Genomic DNA, 17135 nt, shown 5'->3' with positions numbered 1-17135 from the left:
GGCCCAAGAAGTGAAAATGCACCCAGGAACTTCCCCCAGAATCCTATGCAATGTGCAGGAGCTCCAAGGCTGACAAGCAAGGGCTCCTCAATTGTCCAATCCAAAGAGATAGGGTTCCTTGAGGTGCGAAGCTCGAACTCACTTCTTTTAAAGCATTAACTGTGAGCATGATCACACCAGACTTATGGAACGCTCCTTGTCAAGATTCAAGGAACCCCGAATTTACAAAAGGCTCAATCTCAAAATCATACTCGCTAGCCTGGTTTGCACGTGAACAACAAACCACGGCTAGAATTATGAGCATGAGCTGCAGTGAGCCTAAGATTTGTCTGCTACCCACTCCCTGTTGGCGCAGCTGCAAGGAGGAGGCCAGAAGTTTCCACTTCTGTCCAAACCGTAAATTTTGTTAACTATGTTTAGTGAAAGCAAGTCAGCTTTATAAGCTATGGGTTCGGAGCTGGCTTGCTCACATGAACCATTACATATCTTTCAGTGCCAGGCAAAAATGTTTCTCTATACCCAGGCCTTTGGAGAGGGGTTATTGGTCTGTTTTTATATATTCTGTGTTCTCATTTTGTATATTTATGTTGTGAACCACCCTGTGATCGTCAGATGAACATATGTATTTATATACCATCATCATCATCATCATCATCATCATCACCACCATAGCTAAAACTAAATGCAGTCTCCCCACGTACGGACATCATAAAAAGCTCTAAAGCAGATATGAAAAGCTTTTAAGCTGCTCCTTCCAGCCACACAAATGGAGCAGGGAGTATGTTGAGACCATGGCTCCCTGCAACTCGTCCTCATAAGACTAAACCATGGTTTAGCGCTACGTGCTAGCACAGCCAATATTTCCCTGAAAAGGTGAAACCAGACTGATTCAGAGTGACTATCTAGAGTTATTGTTTAGCTACTTCACACTAGCACAGCATCATGGGTACTCCAAAGTTTGCTGGGCTAATAAATGCAATAGTAAATTACGTGTTTCTAAACACTCAGTGGACATACGCCAAGAAGCTCTGCCAACTGGGCCTCCATGTCATGTATCTGCTGCTTTTGGAGCTGCGCATTTGCTCTGCAGACTTTACAATTTGCAACGTAGCAAATACGAGGGTACCTATGGAGCTGCGTAAAATGTTAAGTGACCCCAAGTTGTCCTTTGTTGACCTTATAAAGGATTCAACTTAGATCCTCAAACCCATCTTGCGTAACAGCCAGAGTACTCAGAATACGCGTGTGCTGTAAGTTGGTAGCTTGTATTTAAGGACAGTAGGTTGTCTGCATCTAAGAACAGCTTTCTCACCTCGTCTTCCTTCAAACACATCACTGATTTCTCTTAAGAGCAAGGACATGTCAGTCAGCTGTGACTCCCAGGCTTCGCAGAACACATCCAGATTTTCTTTTGCAATCTTGCTGGAAGGATGCAACGTCAGGGTTTCTGCAGCAGAAATTATCTGAAGGAAACAAAGCAGATCTTGCCATGTAACCAGAAATTGCTAATCAGCATCCACCCCCAGAGGCAAAGAATAAACAGCCTCTCATTTGTATTTAAAAAGGGCCGCTGTAGCATTTGCCTGGCAAAGCTTTGCAAACACTAAGGGCATTCATTGGGAGCACATTGTGCAAAACTGTTCTGAACAAACAGCTTTCTTAAATTGAGTGAACTGAGAAAAACCACTTAATATAATTAATCACGACAATTTCACAAATTATTATTAATTTACATAATACATTCATATTAAAGGCAAAAAAGGTTCACCAAAATTGGTAGAACGTCTGTAAGAAGCGCTTTATCACATCACAGATGTGCAGTATTGCAGATGTGAGCCCAGATGTTGTTCCACGTAAACTATACTGCACCTGTGGAACACTGGTTACTAAAAATGATCCTAACACTAACATTACCTTTTCTCCCAAAGCAATTTTGCTACTCAGATGTTCATGAAATCTAATATGGAATTCACATAGAATTTAGCACAGAGGATTTGCAGCAAAGACAACTTGCCAACGCTTTGGATAGAAAGAAGTATCAGGATACATGAGCCAATGGTCTGATTGGTGTAAAGTAGCCTCATTTATTCAGAGCAAGTCTAAATTCTGGCCTTCCACTAAGGTCCAGTACAGATATTAACAATAAACTACAGTCTGTGAATCAGGAACTAGCCTTGGATATGTATTCTTTCTCCTCTCTGTGGAGAGAATTCCCTGTGGGTGTTAACCGCAAAATTACTATAACACTGAAGAAAATCATTGCAAAGGATTATACCACCAGTACTTGACCCCAGCAAAATCAAATTAGATTAATAAAAATGGGATTGGGTCAGTGCTGAAAGTGTAATGCTTTGCAAAGGATGTCGTGTGTTCAGAGTAGTGATGTGAGGTGAGAATATTCTCCACAAACTGTAAATTCTAATGTAAGAACCAGTTTTACAACCCACGTTTAAAAATTCTAGTGGACAGTAAGTCAAGCTGTGATACTGCCAGTTTAAGTAATGAATAATGATTTTTTTTTTTGATCCAGTTACATTACTGGGTATTGTGTCATTCACCACTGGCAGTTCTGAAATGTGAGCTACAGAAAACATTTTTATTTTTTTAGTTTTAAAAATGCTATTCATTTAATTTGATAAACATTTGAATTTGTATGTATTTCAACTATATGTAATAGCCTTTTTTCTATTTTGGTGTGACCTTATTCTTAGCAATTCAATACCCTTGGCCATACAGCGATTTTTTTTACAGAAAGTAGCTTTAATGCTTTATACTTTTAAAATACCTAGGCCTATACAATTATGTGTAACAGCATGTGAAGTGGCCTTGATTTAAACAGTTGACATTTCTATATTTTTATTTAGTGCCAGTAACTGGTTTTTGTAGTGCCGTTCAATGGTACACGGTGCCATTTACCAGAGATTGACATACTGAAATATATTATCATATAATGATAATATACTTAATGTTATTGGCTTCTTTTTTATATGTATGCATATAGTTTTGTTCATCAAGCTGTGTTTTAGTCACCAAAACAGTTATTAAGTGTTAGAGCTATTAGAAGCACAAGATAGCCTATTACCGAATTTACTTGTATCAAACCTTAACATGCCAATTGTATTTTTTGACTTGTCCTATAACACGTACATGTTCTAATGGAAGAATAAAATATGATTACTACTGAGTTTCCTTATACCAAACCTTAACATGACAATTACTGGTGCCATCACCTTAGAATGGTTTAAAGTGCATTAAAATTATATCATTTTCAATGCATTAAAATGCATTAAAATGAATATTCTCCTATTTTAAATGAAAATTCTCTAATATTCTCATTAACTGAAAATATTCTTCAAAGGATTATTCTTGAGAATTTAACATCACTAGTTCAGAGTGCCTAGAGCTGGAACGGAATCTGTTCACAGCTGCAAAGGTGCTCACTGCTAGCCTCCTTCACAAAGGATGCCGCTTAAAAATATGGCATAATATACGAAAGGAACTAAGAGATAGTGAAATAGAAGAAGAGATATTAAATTGGTCTCCTTTTGTAAAGTCTATGTAGACTGGGAGTAATACTGCTGCACATTAATACAGTGGTACCTCGGGTTACATACGCTTCAGGTTACATACGCTTCAGGTTACAGACTCCGCTAACCCAGAAATATTACCTCAGGTTAAGAACTTTGCTTCAGGATGAGAGCAGAAATCGTGCGGCGGCAGCAGGAGGCCCCATTAGCTAAAGTGGTGCTTCAGGTTAAGAACAGTTTCAGGTTAAGAACTGACCTCCGGAACGAATTAAGTACATAACCAGAGGTACCACTGTATAAATCCATTTAATTTGATCTGCTAGATGAAGGAAATCAGCTTGAATGTGTAATGACTGATGAGCAGGTGGACTGATTAAAAGGTAACATCAGAATTCGTCAATCTGATACAGGGGAAAAAAAATCTGTAGCAGTGATAGAGGCTAAGCTGTTGCTAGTGGTCATCACCCAAAATGAGATACCGCAAGCACACGTCTGCCTTGAAAGCATCTCCTTCAACACCGCAAGGTAAAAATCACACCTACCTGAGGCCCCGTCACGTGAAAAGTGTCTTCTGCATGTAGACAAGTAATTTCCAGCGGCTCTGTTCCGGAGACATGCCTCAATAAATGACATATCTAGGAAAGGAAGCAGGAAAACCCACCTACCAATTATGGGATTGTTATGGAAAGACAACGTAAAAATTACATTGGTGCCAAATGAAAGCTTTTAGAACTCAGAAACGGCTGATGGAAACCTGGATCTCTGTTGAACGGCTAAAAAGCTAAGGGGAAAGGAGCAATGATTGACTTCCCCGCCCCTCCATTGCTTGTCTCCTGAACTCAGGTCCCCTAGACCTTTCACTTTGCCTCAGCTGGTGCAAATGTGCAGCTGGGTAGCCAGGCAAAGGGCTAATCTTATCTGTCTCCTCCAATTCTCTCCCTCCTTCTCCTGCTCCTTAGACATTTGACAGAGATCCAGCATGCAATTCCAGCTTAGCCCCTGAACACGCTTAGCATTCCTGCATTGCAGCAGGTTGTTCTAGATGACCCTTCCAACTTTACAATTCTATGATGCTCCCGCCGAAATCAATAGCACTGGAAGCTTGGCTGGAATGGTCCCACAGTCATTTTGCACAGTGTTGATTCCAGAGCCATAATACACCGAGGTCAGAAACTAGTTTCACTACAGCAGCACTTTGAAGAACAAGGCAGAGGGGCAGCATATATACAGTTAAGTCCAGTCAAAGGCAACTATGGGGTTGCGGCGCTCATCTCGCTTTCAGGAGGAGGGAGCTGGCGTTTGTCCACAGACAGCTTTCCGGGTCATGTGGCCAGCAGGACTAAACTGCTTCTGGTGCAACGGAACACCGTTATGGAAACCGGAGCATTGCACGGAAACGCTGTTTACCTTCCCGCCAGAGTGGTACCTATTTATCTACTTGCACTTTGAAAGCACGTCAAAGTGCAAGTAGATAAATAGGTACCACTCCGGCAGGAAGGTAAATGGCGTTTCCGTGCACTGCTCTGGTTCGCCAGAAGCGGCTTAGTGATGCTGGCCACATGACCTGGAAGCTGTACGCCGGCTCCCTCGGCCAATAAAGCGAGATGAGCGCCGCAACCCCAGAGTCGGCCATGACTGGACCTAATGTTAATGTGCTCCCCCATCCCTGAGTCCAGGCAAAGCACAGAACAGGCAAACTTGAGAACCGTGGTACTGCAAGGCCTAACAGCCTAGTCAACTGATGCCCCAACCCTGGGGTGTGGGGGCATGGGCATGTGTGTGGAGTCGGAACCTGCACAAATTTCACAGGTGTGCCCCAAACCAACAAAAACTCAAGACCGCTTTAAATATTAAAGCATTTTTGAAAATGTTCATGAAAACGACGCGAACTTACTTCAATCAACTGTTCTTTCTGTTCAGAGAGCTTACAGCTGTGTTCTGCAACTGCCTCTATGTTTCCTTCTGTCCCGCAGATCTTCAGAGCTTTCAAAACAAGGTGGTCAGAATGGTATTTTATCACGTCTGCTGCGACAGATGTTGCTGCACTGTGAAGCTTTGATATATATATATTTTTTTTGGGGGGGGGGGGGGAGAAAGAAAGAAAGAAAGAAAGAAAGAAAGAAAGAAAGAAAGAAAGAAAGAAAGACAGACAAAAACCAGTAGGTTACAACACCAGATTGCCTGCGGTGGACAATTCAGAGCAAATTAAAACTGGGCGAGATGTACAAAACTTTCATCATTATGCAACATTCTTTTTCCAATTCCTCATCACAAAAAAAGAATTGAAGAATTACGATCAGTCTCACAGAGTGTGGTGGGGCGGAGATGTTTGCCCGACCTCCCGGAGTTGTTGCTGGCTACCCAGAAGCTGAGGGGTGAGGCAGCAGCGCATTGGGGACATTGTTGTGCCTGCACAACAACAGGAACAATTGATTGGCTCCACCAGAGGACTTGCGCTGAGCTGCCTTCCCCACCGAACCATCCCTCCCAGTCAGCAGCAGCAACTCACCTCCCAGGTCAGTTAAGCATCTCCAACCCCACCTTCCCTCCATTACTGGTAGTTGTGTTTAACTGTAAACTGATGTGTCTTATTTTTCCATACATATGTCTAGCTGTGCTACCTAAAGTGGGCTCAGAGCAGCTTACCTGGGGCTCCCAGAAACACGCTGACCGGCACTTAGATTAAATAATGCCACAGCTCAAGGTGCTACCAGAGCACTGACTGGGCAATAGATTACATAAGAAGAATGAACCCGAGCCATGCCAGGCCGAATTCTAAAATATTACTTAGCAATGTGTGTTCTTGTATTCAGGTCATGCTAGCAGGCTTCTATGCAGGTAATTACTTCAAGATAACCTTACAATATAAACTAAAAAAAATCCTTCCAGTAGCACAGAGACCAACTACCGTATTTTTCGCTCTATAGGACGCACTTTTCCCCCTCCAAAAATCAAGGGGAAATGTGTGTGCGTCCTATGGTACGAATGCAGGCTCCTTGGCTTCAGCGATAGCAACATAAAGCCTCAGAAGCGCACCGACCCCTCTAGCTCTCCAGGCTTCAGGGACAGCCGCCTGAAGCCTGCGGAGCAGACTCTCCTAGCTTCAGCAAAGAGGGAGAGCTGCGCAGTGCCCCTTCAGCCAAGCGGGAGGAGAAATGGAAGGGGCTCTGTTTCTCCTGCCGCTTCGCTGAAGGTGTGCTGAGCAGAGAGGGGGAGAATTTTTTTTCTTGTTCTCCCCCTCTAAAACAAGGTACGTCCTATAGAACGAAAAATACGGTAAGTTTGTTATTGGTATGAGCTTTCGTGTGCATGCAACACTTCTTCAGATACTTCTTCGTGTGCATGCACATGAAAGCTCACACCAATAGCAAACTTAGTTGGTCTCTAAGGTGCTACTGGAAGGAATTTTTTAATTTTGTTTCGACTACGGCAGACCAACATGGCTACCTGCCTATATATTGCAATATAAAAAAAGGCTCAAGTGGTAGATTCAATTAGTTGGAACTACCATCACATGATTATACATCTGCTGAGCCAAGGATTTGTTTTTCAGAAAGTTACACATATCAAAGCCCAAGAAGTTCCCGAAATTTACTGCAGATTGTACTGAATTGAACTTACTTCTCTCTGAAGCTCGGTCATACACTGACACATTTTTAATATCGCTACTTCCAGGTCTTCCGTGACATCCTTTTTCCTCTGACTTTGCTGGAGAGAAACAATTCCCAATCCCGCAGGATGGGTTTTTAGGCAATTCGGTCGTTTAAACAATTCATCGTCATAATCATAATTCAAACATGGGTTTGCAAGTAAAAGGTGCAGCCCTATGCATACTGATTTGGAAGTTAAGCTCCCTGAACAAAGTAAGACTTTTCTTTGGAGTAAGCAGGGACAGGGATTCCTGAATAATAATAATAATAATAATAATAATAATTATTATTATTTATTATTTATACCCCGCCCATCTGGCTGAGTTTCCCCAGCCACTCTGGGCGGCTTCCAATCGAGTGTTAAAAACAATACAGCATTAAATATTATAAACTTCCCTAAACCCTCTGGATCTCTTCTAACTCTACAATTCCATGATACTAGGGTTTGACTATATATGTTCTGCTTTTTCCGGCATGCTTCTCTGTCACAGAATTAAAGATATAGAGCAATCCACTTTGCTTCTGTTAGACAAGAATTTGTTAGCCAGTCCTGACCATGTGACTTGCTTGTTGTGTTTTTTTTTTTTAAAAGTAAAACCCTGGATGGTTAAGTCCAGTCAAAGGTGACTATGGGGTTGCGACGCTCATCTCCCTTTCAGGAAGAGGGAGCCGGCGTTTGTTCACAGACAGCTTTCTGGGTCATGTGGCCAGCATGGCTAAAGCGCTTCTAGCACAACGGGACACTGTGACGGAAACCAGAGCACACGGAAACACAGTTTACCTTCCTGTCATAGCAGTACCAATTTTTCTACTTGCACTGGCGTTCTTCTGAACTACTAGGTTGACAGGAACTGGGACAGCAACGGGAGCTCACCCTGTCATGGGGATTTGAACCGCCGACCTTTCGATCGGCAAGCCCAAGAGGCTCAGTGGTTTAGACCACAACGCCAGCATAAAAGGTAAGCGTCCTGGAAACCTATGACATTATGTGCATCAGTGACCTTGGGCTACTTGCTCTCTTATCCAAACCTACCCTGCAGGGTTTCTGTAAATGACAGATTGGGGAAGAAACAGACCATGTCTACTTACTGGAGGTGTGGCCCACAGTCCATTGGTAAAATAGTAAAAAGTAAACAAAAACATTTATAAAATGAAAGATCGCTCTACGTTCCACAGTCCCCGCTCCCAGTCCAATGAGGAATCAACCCCCTGTGCAAACTAACCTAGGGGTAAGCTCAATTCAAACACGATTTTACAAGTTGGACTTACAGATCTAAAGCAACCAACCAGCAGGCCAGATTAAGACTGGGGGTGGTGGTGGGCGGTCAGAAAAATAATGGTCCTTTATAGTACAAATATGCATCACTCTGGTTAAAGGAACCAAAATTTGTTGCCTATGACACAAGCACCCATTGTGCCGCCATTTTACACCTTTTGTTGTGTCTTCACAACAGGTGAAGCAGGTTAGGCCGAGAGTTGGATATTGACCCAAGTGAGCAAATCAATGAGTTATGTGAATTTAAATGCAAAACTGTACATACTCACAGTATTTATTTTTAGTTCATGAAAGTTTGTACCATAAACCTGAAGATAAAAATTTGTTTGTCTTCAAGATACCATGAGTCTTATTTTGCGGTACATTATTCTATGTTTACTTTTAGGGGAAAGTGGCCCTATTTTGGGAACTGCACCAAAGCCCGCAACCATCTTAATCCAGCCTCCATCCAAGGGGCCAGATTCACACCTATTTAGCATTGCCATGCTGCAACATCTGGCGCTCCCAAACCATATGTTGGGGCTACCAAGCCAATGTTAATGGAAAGGTTAATCAGACTCCAGAGGACAAATAAATATGTCCAATACAAGTGTGTTTTTCTATATTAGCCAACAGTGAGAGGTGTGTGTTGTGTGTGTGTATGTGTGCATCTCCAATTACTAGTGTGTGTTTATATCTGGTTTCAGTTATGGTTTTGTAAACGACTGCAAAACACAACTAAACAAAACGACCTTTTAAAAAACCAACGGCAAAGATTATAATTAACTTATGATGTTTGCAATATTGTAATGGGATGTTATTAGGGTTATCAGATAAGTTGTTCTCTGCAAATTGCCCTTGAAGTGTATTTCTTTTGAAGCAAACGTAAATGAATCAGCAATGCTAGGGGGGGAAAGAAAAAATCTTACAGCATACATCCACGCTGACACCAGCTGCTCCAGTTCCATCTTTGCTTGCTTGGACAGTTCCAAGATGCGCTCTCTGTTCTCGTGGCTCGTATAAGCAGAATCAGTAAAGTCCTCTGTGTGCTCGAGGACAACACGTAGCATTGCCCGAAGATTTTCCTTTGACAGAAGATAAAGATTCTCCCGCAATCCTTCCACCTTATTCTGTGAAACAGGGCGGGGAGAACCATGAAGACACCTCAAAAAAATCATAGAAGACTAACAAGTGTACCATAATGGTTAAGAGCTGTGAATTAAGTACAGTGGTACCTCAGGTTACATACGCTTCAGGTTACATACGCTTCAGGTTACAGACTCCGCTAACCCAGAAATAGGACCTCGGGTTAAGAACTTTGCTTCAGGATGAGAGCAGAAATTGTGCGGCGGCAGCAGGAGGCCCCATTAGCTAAAGTGGTGCTTCAGGTTAAGAACAGTTTCAGGTTAAGAACGGACCTCCAGAACAAATTAAGTACTTAACCCGAGGTACCACTGTAGTCTGCAATTCAGATATAAAATTACTGCTGCCTTGGGCTGGGGGAAGAAGCCACTGGTCCATCATGGCTTTGGGATTCCAACTCTTACTAGCATGACTCAGCCTAGCCAATGGCCAGAGACATGGGAGTTAACCCCAACAACATCCTGAGAGGCCATGGCTCCCCACCCCTGCTCTAAGCTTCTTATTATTTCCATATTGCTGGTGGGAGGGCAAACATTGACTGGGCTTACAGGTTGTTTTAAGGAAACGAAATTACCATGAAAATGAGGGCAACGCACTTTGCAAGCTCTAAATGCCCAGAATTATATATTTCATCCCTGCCTTAAGCTAATGTTTGGGATCTTTCGTTAAAGAATCTATAGGTGGCATCCAGGATCTTTGCATATCTCCCACAGTGTAATTAGACATACCGTATTTTTCGCTCCATAAGGCGCACCTGACCATAAGGCACACATACTTTTTTTTTGGGGGGGGGGGGGGAATTCAAGAAAAAAAATATGCGGCTCTTAGGGGCTTTTGCGGGAGGTGGGGGAAGTGAGAGAGACTCGCTCTGTCCCTTCCCCCACCTCCCACAAAAGCCAGGGATAGCCGTGTGAAGCCTCCCCAAGGCAGCGGGATGAAGGCTCCCCGCTGCCCTGCGGAGGCTTCGCAGGCTACCCCAGAGCAGTTCAGAAGCTTGTGGGGCTGGCGGGGGAAGCCGGGCTTTCCCCCACCACCTGCCCCAAAGAGCAGGTCGGGGAGCAGCCTTCCCGCTGCTCCCAGAGCTTGGCGGGGCTGGCGGGGGAAGCCCGGGTTCCCCCCCCCGCCGCCCCAGGGACCACACATTCGCTCCATAAGACGCACAGACATTTCCCTTTGGATTTTAAGAAGAAAAAAGTGCGTCTTATGGAGCGAAAAATACGGTACATGTACATGAACCAACCTGGATCAACCTTCCTTTACTGGGCAGGATGCCATTTATATGTATTAATGGGTTTTTAGGTTTTTATTCAGTTGTAGCTTTGTACTGCACTAACTCCTAGGGACTGAGGAACTTTGCTCCCCCCCCCCAATGTCTCCGCCCCGGCACCTCGCAATATCATGCGCATGGCATCAGGATGTTGCGTTGTGCCCCCACAATCTTTTATGGGTACTGCTTTTCATCTTTGTACTACTTTGTAAGTTGCCTTGGATTACTTTTTGGGGGGGAAAGGGGGGAATGATAAAATGCAAATAATAATAATTATATATACGACTCATTTACTTCAACCCTAATCAGTGCAGCAGGATGAAAATACAGTGGTACCTCGCAAGACGAATGCCTCGCAAGACGAAAAACACGCAAGACGAAAGAGTTTTCCGTTTTTTGAGTCGTTCCGCAAGACGAATTTCCCTACGGGCTTGCTTCGCAAGAGGAAACGTCTTGCGAGTTCTTGCGAGTTTGTTTCCTTTTTCTTAAAGCCGCTAAGCCGTAAATAGCCGCTAAGCCGCTAATAGCCGTGCTTCGCAAGACGAAAAAACCGCAAGACGAAGAGACTCGCGGAACGGATTAATTTCGTCTTGCGAGGCACCACTGTACACTTTTCTAAGATGATATACAAAAGAAATACAAGTGACACATGAGAAATGCATGGCTATATTTCATCCAATCCCCTTGGGGATATGAATTTCAAAGGGTGGAAAGAGTTTAGTGGGATAATAAGAACGGGGGGACGGGGATGGACCTGTGGCCATCCAGATGTTGTTGAGCTACAACTTCCATCGTTTCTAACCACTGGCCATGGCTGATGGGAGCTGGAGTCCAAGAATATCTGGACTCCAAATGCAACACTAATAGAACACATGCAACATTCAACATTAATAGCTGTGCATAACACTGCCATATGAACCATGTGCCACTCCACAAGTAGCAATGGCTATCCATCCACCCCCAAAAAAGGGGGGAAATGGGTTGAATGGTGGAAATTGGCAAAACCACAGCAACACCTACTCCATACAGTGACTATGTGGGGTAGCATCAACAATGTCATATTTTAAAGGAGCATAGCATGATGCTCTCTCTCAATCCCCCTATACAGAAGCCTCTCAAATTGGATTTGTCTTTATATTAACTTATAACACCTTCACAGCAGAAACTTGGACTCCAGCTCCCATCAGCCATGGCCAGTGGTTAGAAACGATGGATATTCTTGGACTCCAGCTCCCATCAGCCAACCTAGCAGCCAATATAGCTGCTCTGAGCCTAGTAGTAGTAGTAATTATTTTTATTTTTATTTATACCCCGCCCAAAACCAGGCTCAGAGCAGCTAACGTCAAATATATAACACATTAACATAAAATCAGGCAATCAATTAAAATACATCCTAAAATCAGATCAGAATCAGAATAAAATCCAATCAGATGGCAACCCGCAGATTAGGGTTGGGGACCTTAAATACTCACCAGTGTTCTTGGGTTAATTTTTTTGAATTTTGTTGCACGAAAGGCAGACAAAACTCTGGCACCTACTGCCAGTTATCTGGTATTTGAAATTGAACAGCATTCATTTTAGTTCTACATGCAGAGTTCCTTAATATATAAAGGGCCCTTAGTACCATAGTGGTTCCATGAAAGAGTGCCTCCTGTTTTCCCTGGGAGGAAAGGAAACGTCTATCGCCCTTCAATCCAAGTATACAGAAGGTGTCTCCACCTAGGGATTTAAGCCACACTCTCAAAACAAAAACAAAAAAAACCCCTCACTATTTTGTCCTTACCTTGAATTCCTTGATGCCATTATAGATGCTCACTGGGCCCGGTTCATTCTCTCCACTGGGTCGAGAATCTGTTACAATCTCTATTACCTGCTCCAAAGCTAGTCTCATCCTGTGGAACACGGCTCCTTTGTTTACACGTGCTGATTCACAGTCAGGATGTCTTAAACAGGTCTTGGAAATAAAGGTTGAAAAGGTGTTATCCAGGTGTCTCTGTGGAGTCTGCAGGCAGGGGCAGACTTTGGCCTTTCAAATTTCAGCAGCGCCCTGTGCAAGGCCAAAATTCTGCACCTTCCAGCCTCTCGCCTCCAATTCTGCGCGTGAACTACACCTTCAAGATTTGTGGCACCCTGTGCCCCCTGCCCCGGCTCAGCTCCCGGTACAGGGGAACCAGAGGCACTGCCCTAAATCAGCTTCTGCTGCAGGGAAGAATCTCTCTATGCTCTGCCTCCTTCCCTCAAGCAAAATAGCCAAGGCTGCTTATCAATTAGTCAGCCATTGCATTTGTCAACACTGCCTTTTGGAAAGCCCTCTAGCCTCCCTATGAGTTGGCTGGTGTTGCTTCAGTCAGTTTCTTCTCTGTGTACTGCTGCAGCAAAGAGGCTCCCAAAGTCTTTGCTCTGCTAACGTCACATGAGTAAACGAGTTACCTTGGAAGCAGTGAGAAGCATCATGGTACATTTCTCGAGAATAGCCCTTGCCGCTGCCATCTTGGCCTTTTTCTTTTCGTCTTTCAGATCCTAAGGAAAGAAAATGAAAACACTCTTGGTGGATAGCCAATCAAAGAGCTTAGCTACTTCCTTATCTAATGAAGAGGTATTTGGACAGATTTCTGTAAAATTCGGGTGGAATTAAACATTATGGCTGAACTCTATTATCTGTTTGCAGGCTTCAGATATATCTACACTACCAACCTACATAGTTTTTAGTATAGATTAACTGTTGTGGCTCTCCAGCCCAGCACCCTGCGAACTGTAGTATGATGAAGTGTTAATCCTGTATTAGAGATCCCCAGCCCTCTCACAGAACTAGTTTCCTAGGCTATCTGTGGAGAGAGGATAGCTGTTAAACCGAGCTTAACTCTGTAAATTAACTCAAGATAGATCCCATATCTCTGACACCTGAAAGCATTCGATAGATTAAGGTAATACAGTGGTACCTTGGGTTACATATGTTTCAGGTTACATACGCTTCAGGTTACACACTCTGCTAACCCAGAAATAGTACCTTGGGTTAAGAACTTTGCTTCAGGATGAGAACAGAAGTTGTGCTCCGGTGGCGCGGCAGCAGCAGGAGGCCCCATTAGCTAAAGTGGTGCTTCAGGTTAAGAACAGTTTCAGGTTAAGAACAGACCTCCGGAACGAATTAAGTACTTAACCCGAGGTACCACTGTACTCGAAACGTCCTCTTATAATACGATAGACTCTACTGATAAATAAAATCCAAAAGACTCAAAATGTAAAATGTGCTGTAATAAGGCAAACATGTTACTGACACCTTTGTACTTCTGGGTCTTCACTGTTTTAAGATTTATTGACTGATGCAGTTCAACTGTCTTGTCTTTGAAGCTGTATCAGTTTGAGCATGTGTGCTTTTGCCATATAAATCTCCAAGCTACCATGAAATGCGCAATCTCCGTTGAATCATAAATGTTCTTTCACGCAGGAAATATTTAAAACATCACATATTTGTCTGCCTTGTTTTGCATTCCATGGTATCTCTCCGGAAGCAACCACAGCCACATGACCCTGTTTAAGCAAGGCTGTGGGGGTGGGGTGGAGGTAACCTTATGGTTTTGCCTCAGTTGGCAAAAACAAGATGGGCTACCCTTGACCCAAAGGAAGGAGTAAGTGTCTTGCAGAAAATGGGGCAAGGAAAAGACACAAGAAGGGGGAAATCATACAGAAGAGACTGAACAAAATCCACAAACCTTGGGTTCCGGAGAAGCTATATGCTGTGGGATTTGAGGGTAGGGAATATAGAGTACTAGGTGATTCAAGAGGCAGTGAGGTTGAAGGAAATTGCTGCTAGGCCGATACTGTGATATAGGAATCCTGCCAAGTTGCGGCTTCCACTGTTTATTGTGAACTAGCAATCCACGTGGGATCTATTACCAGCAATCAAAGACAAATATGGAATCCAGATAATGGAAACAAACCCACATGGGTCTTTGATTATGTAAAGTCACCCTCCGTAATTGGAGCATAAATAGTTTGATTTCCTTATTGAGGTCGCCTAGAGCAGGCTTCCTGAACCTCAGCCCTCCAGATGTTTTGAGACTACAATTCCCATCATCCCTAACCACTGGTCCTGCTAACTAGGGATCATGGGAGTTGTGGGCCAAAAACATCTGGAGGGCCAAGGTTGAGGAAGCCTGGGCGATTCGCACCTCTCGTTCCATTTCAAGGCTCGTTCGCCAGCTTGTCTCATTCTAAAGAAGTCCACTTCATACACAGATATCCCTTGCCAAAAATGGTTGTAGGAATGTATGAACCCCCTTGCTAGATCATATGAAAGGTCTATCCAGGCCATATCCTGTTTCTAAAAATATCAAGCCAGATGCCTCTAGGATATACGCATGCAGGACACGGAAGCGGAAACTACCTTCCCCAACTGTTTGTCTTGGCTACCTGCCATTCAGAGGTATACTGCCTATGAACCTGACATTTCCGTTTAGCAGGCTTCACCAACATGGGGCCCACCAAATATTTTGAACTGCAACTCCCATCAGCCCCAGATGGAGGGCACAAGTTGTGAAGGCTGCATTTAGCTCTCAGCCAATGACAGCCAAATGAAATCTCAATGTTCCTAAAGAGCTTTATGCCTTAAGATACCCAATACGGTGCCCATCTGTGTAAAGTAGCCTACACTGTGGCAGCTAGACTGGTGACTTGGGGGGGCCACCAAGACCACATAACACCGGTCTTGAAAGACCTACATTGGCTCCCAGTACGTTTCTGAGCACAATTCAAAGTGTAGGTGTTGACCTTTAAAGCCCTAAATGGCCTCGGCCCAGTATACTTGAAGGAGCGTCTCCACCCCCATCGTTCTATCCAGCGCCGAGGGCCTTCTGTCGGTTCCCTCATTGCGAGAAGTAAAGCTACAGGGAACCAGGCAGAGGGCCTTCTCGGTAGTGGTGCCTGCCCTGTGGAACGCCCTCCCATCAGATGTCAAAGAGATAAACAACTACCTAACATTTAGAAGACATCTGATGGCAGCCCTGTTCAGGGAAGTTTTTAATCTGTGACATTTTAATGTATTTTTAATCTTTGTTGGAAGCCGCCCAGAGTGGCTGGGGAAACCCAGCCAGATGGGCGGGGTACAAATAATAAATTATTATTATTACACTCAATGGCCGTGTTCAGATGATGAAATCTTCGCTTAGTAAGCTAAGGTATGGATGAACTACCTGCACCCGCACACTGCTGCGTCGCTCCTCCCTTCAGGCAAGCGGGAAAGCAAGCCAGGAAGCTGCAGCCAACTATAGCTTCTCATTACATCTGGCCCAGCAAACTATGGTTAATGGCTTTCAGGCATGCTGGCAGCTTGAACCTAACAGGAAGCCATGGTTGAATGCAGCTTCCTGGCTTGTTGTCCCTCCAGCATAAAGGGAGCAGTGAAACAGCTGTGTGTAGGTACATAAAGCTCATATGCTGAGAAATGGATATTCAAATACAGCCACTAAATAGCAAGTGTGAGTTTTTAATGTGGCAGAACAGATGACTGTTCCTCTCCTATGGAAGCAGGCAGGGGGGAAACGCAGTACTTTGCTTAAATACACTTCATTTATTTACTTTTTTTTTTAAGCACAGGGCAACAGGCTTTCTCGCAATACTTACGTTTTGTCGGTCTCCAGTTAGATGGGCAAACTCCACCATTTCATTTCCAAACTGGCTGAATATTTGCACAAATTCCTGAAAACTACTCACTCTTTCTAGCTGTTCCATTGTCACAAGGACCTACCAAACATATTGAATAAAGATATCAATGACATATCTATAATATCACTGGTAAAGAAAAAAATATCTCTGAAACATTTAGTTTTGCATTTTAAACGCAAGAATTCTTTTCTTATGTTATTTGGCCACCCAACTCAAGTCAGTTATTCCTATTGCAAGTCTCCTCTCACCTTTTGATTCCAACATGTAGCTCAACTCCCAACCTATCTGGTCATTTATGTTCATTTATTCCCATTGTAGCACCAAGAAATCCAATTCTGTGGTTTGCTGTGTAGCAGTTACATATTAAAGGGGGGGTTATTATTGCTCAAAAACAGCTAATACATAATTGATACAATCTAGTCTGAGTTAAACACAGGCATAAAGTGCACTTTGCTGACACACGAGGAATGGAACCCCTGTGCAAAATGATCACCGTCTGTACATCTGGGTCCAATTTATTTAACTAGCTCCCATTGAAATCAACTGCATTTTAAAGAATGCTATCAGTCCTATACAAAGCCTCATTCTCACTCAACTCGTTCAGTCACGCAGGCATGAAGTGCCCATATTCA

At 43.5% G+C, this 17135-nt stretch overlaps 1 protein-coding gene across 3 annotated transcripts in view; it reads right to left on the bottom strand.

Moving 5' to 3' along the window:
* Positions 1 to 17135, bottom strand: part of CTNNAL1 (catenin alpha like 1) — a 61034-nt gene that overhangs the window by 17915 nt on the left and 25984 nt on the right. For all 3 annotated transcript variants that reach the window (XR_013988913.1, XM_081014715.1, XM_081014714.1), the window contains exons 4-11: positions 16462 to 16581; positions 13273 to 13362; positions 12626 to 12796; positions 9362 to 9562; positions 7149 to 7235; positions 5422 to 5580; positions 4070 to 4162; positions 1313 to 1463 (exon numbers count right to left, since the gene is read on the bottom strand). Coding sequence is in view for 2 of the 3 variants with exons in the window: in XM_081014715.1 (XP_080870841.1) it covers positions 1313 to 1463; positions 4070 to 4162; positions 5422 to 5580; positions 7149 to 7235; positions 9362 to 9562; positions 12626 to 12796; positions 13273 to 13362; positions 16462 to 16581 (1072 nt within the window). In the remaining variant the exon portion in view is untranslated. The remainder of the gene's footprint in view (positions 1 to 1312; positions 1464 to 4069; positions 4163 to 5421; positions 5581 to 7148; positions 7236 to 9361; positions 9563 to 12625; positions 12797 to 13272; positions 13363 to 16461; positions 16582 to 17135) is intronic.

Source organism: Podarcis pityusensis (genome assembly GCF_964106645.2).
Source record: "Podarcis pityusensis genome assembly, chromosome: 7".
In the NCBI taxonomy this organism is placed as follows: Eukaryota; Metazoa; Chordata; class Lepidosauria; order Squamata; family Lacertidae; genus Podarcis; species Podarcis pityusensis.
This window is presented reverse-complemented; position numbering and strand designations above follow the sequence as displayed.